General features: G+C 42.2%; 1 protein-coding gene across 1 annotated transcript in view; it reads left to right on the plus strand.

Moving 5' to 3' along the window:
• The window catches only part of msx2b (muscle segment homeobox 2b), a 2,579-nt gene extending 437 nt beyond the window's left edge, over positions 1-2,142 (plus strand). The window contains exons 1-2 of the mRNA XM_063202444.1: positions 1-72; positions 616-2,142. The exon at positions 1-72 is cut by the window's left edge and continues 437 nt beyond it. Coding sequence (XP_063058514.1) covers positions 1-72; positions 616-1,064 — 521 coding nt within the window. The 3' untranslated portion in view covers positions 1,065-2,142. The remainder of the gene's footprint in view (positions 73-615) is intronic.
• The last annotated feature ends 358 nt before the right edge of the window (positions 2,143-2,500 follow it).

A 2,500-nucleotide genomic window follows, 5' to 3' on the forward strand; every position in this document is an offset into this window, starting at 1 on the left:
AAGTTGAGTCGCCGGAGTCGGAGGATGACTGTAGTTCTTGGACAGTAAACTCAAAATTCTCAGGACAATCTCGTAAGTATTGCGTCTCAGACAAATGCTTCAACGGCGAGTTTTGTTTTGTTTCATTTTTTAGCTTTCAAGTCAAACATCTAAATAAATCACCCAGCCGATAGGGCCTATGTTTCAGTAAGAAACTGTTTATGATATGCTTTTTTCTTGGCTGTATCAAATGACTCGAGGAAATGTCTCAAACGAAATCGAAACGAGTTGTATTTTCCCAACTTCTGGAATTGTGGTTTACTTTACTGATTCGTGTTTTTCCTGAACAAAGATACCATTTAAACTGCATCAAAATACCATTTAGGCAATGTCAGCTATAAAAGGAATACAGGCCTATTTAATGTGCATGCTGTTCAGATGAGGGAAACCTTGACAGTCTAATCAAAGTCAAGGCCCTCTCAGTATAACATCATAATACGCACAGTGTAATATAGTAATATAATAAGTGTATAATAAGTATAATAAGAGAAGTGCTTTAAATAGCACCTTAACACCATTTAATTTTAACCCTTTACTATTCTCTAATCTCTTTACTATTGTTTTCGATTTTGTCAGGCCAGGTGAGCCCTTCTACCTGCCTGCTGCGCAAGCACAAGACCAACCGCAAGCCTCGCACGCCCTTCACTACCTCGCAGCTGCTGGCGCTGGAGCGCAAGTTCCGGCAGAAGCAGTACCTGTCCATCGCAGAGCGGGCCGAGTTCTCCAGCTCCCTGACGCTCACCGAGACCCAGGTGAAGATCTGGTTCCAGAACCGCAGGGCCAAGGCCAAGCGGCTGCAGGAGGCCGAGTTGGAGAAGCTGAAGATGAGCTCCAAGCCCGCGCTGGGTGCAGCCGCGGCAGCAGCAGCCGCCTTCGGCCTCCCCTTCCCCCTCAGCGCCATGTCTCTGTACGGACAGACATACCCCTACCACCACCACCACCACCACCACAGGCCCCTGGTGCCACTGGCCCCCACCGCACTCTACAGCACACCCCTGGGCTACAGCATGTACCCACTCTCCTGAGGACCTGAGGACAGGGGGGACCATAGTACATGGGTGCGTGTAGTGTAGTGTAGTGTAGTGTGTGTGTTTGTATGTGTGTGTGTGTGTGTGTGTGTGTGTGTGTGTGTGTGTGTGTGTGTGTGTGTGTGTGTGTGTGTGTGTGTATGCATGCGTGCGTGCATGTGTGCATGCATGCATGCGTGTGCGTGTGTGCGTGTGCGTGGCTGTATGTTTTTTTCTTATTTTTTCAGGTAGCCTGTATAGATTTTATTTTATTTTGTGTGTTTGTTTGTTTGTTTGTTATTTTTGTATGTGTGGACGGTTCATTAATTGCTCGGCTTCTTCGAGGGACTTTTGTGGCACCTCAGCTGGATGGATTATGAAGCTATGATAACGCCCGGGGGTTCCGACGAAGATTGGTCTGCTTGCCTTTCTTTTTTTTGCTGTTGTTGTTGTTGTCTTTGTTAATCCATGATGGATGGATTTTATCTTCACTCAAAAGCCAAATGACTGCCAGTCTCAAAACCAATACCTTTTGTGTATGGTCTAGAGCACATTTTGAACAGCACTTCCACTTCCAGAGCAGGCCTTGATGTCATGTGGATGGCGGACGCGAACGGACAGGCGCAGTGTCATGCATGGGAATGTCACACTCTGTCTCGGGCCATATGGATGTCACACCTTTCTGATATCGTGATGAGATTTTTTAACGTTTTTTTTCAATGATTATTTAAACTGAGGTTGCAGCCAAGTTGAACTTGTCTATTCTGCAAATTAATATGGATTTCTTTTTTACCTGAGCACCAGACCAAAACAAATTACAGTAGAGGTTATGGAAAATGTTAACTAGAGTTTTATTTCATCTGAAATTGTTTTTGTTTGTTGTTGTTGTTGTTGTTTTTTTAAAGACACATTTTCCAGGCAGCACAACCAGCACTGTATGCGTCATTTTAGTTTTGTTTTTATTTATTTTCTTGATTTCAAAAGAGATGACTTTCACAGAGATGAGAGCTATATATTTTATCTGTATTTATACTGTCAATTTTAACTGAATCCCTATTTGGAGGGAGTTATCTTTGTTACATGTTTATAAACCTATAAAACGTCTATTTTAAAACCATTTGAGTGGCATGCGTTTGTTTTGTTTTTTCTGGGACGTAGACAGCATGTGAAAGAAATATACTTGAAGATAAATACGCAAAAAAAATAACGGGATATTTCTCACTCAGAAACACTAATAGCACTATTTTTCAAAGTGTAATTTGAGATTGTGTAAGCATTAAGTAAATGTATTTTAGATAAAGAAAACATTTATCTTTTCAAGCTAATTATCTGCCATTAAATAGCCCTGACATTCACATAGCCAAAAATGCTTTTTAAGCAAGCCAATCCTTGACCCCACCCAGAAAGAGTCAAACAACTTCAGTAATTCCCCAACCAATTAGTAGGCTGTTTCA

Source organism: Engraulis encrasicolus, chromosome 7, assembly GCF_034702125.1.
Source record: "Engraulis encrasicolus isolate BLACKSEA-1 chromosome 7, IST_EnEncr_1.0, whole genome shotgun sequence".
In the NCBI taxonomy this organism is placed as follows: domain Eukaryota; kingdom Metazoa; phylum Chordata; class Actinopteri; order Clupeiformes; family Engraulidae; genus Engraulis; species Engraulis encrasicolus.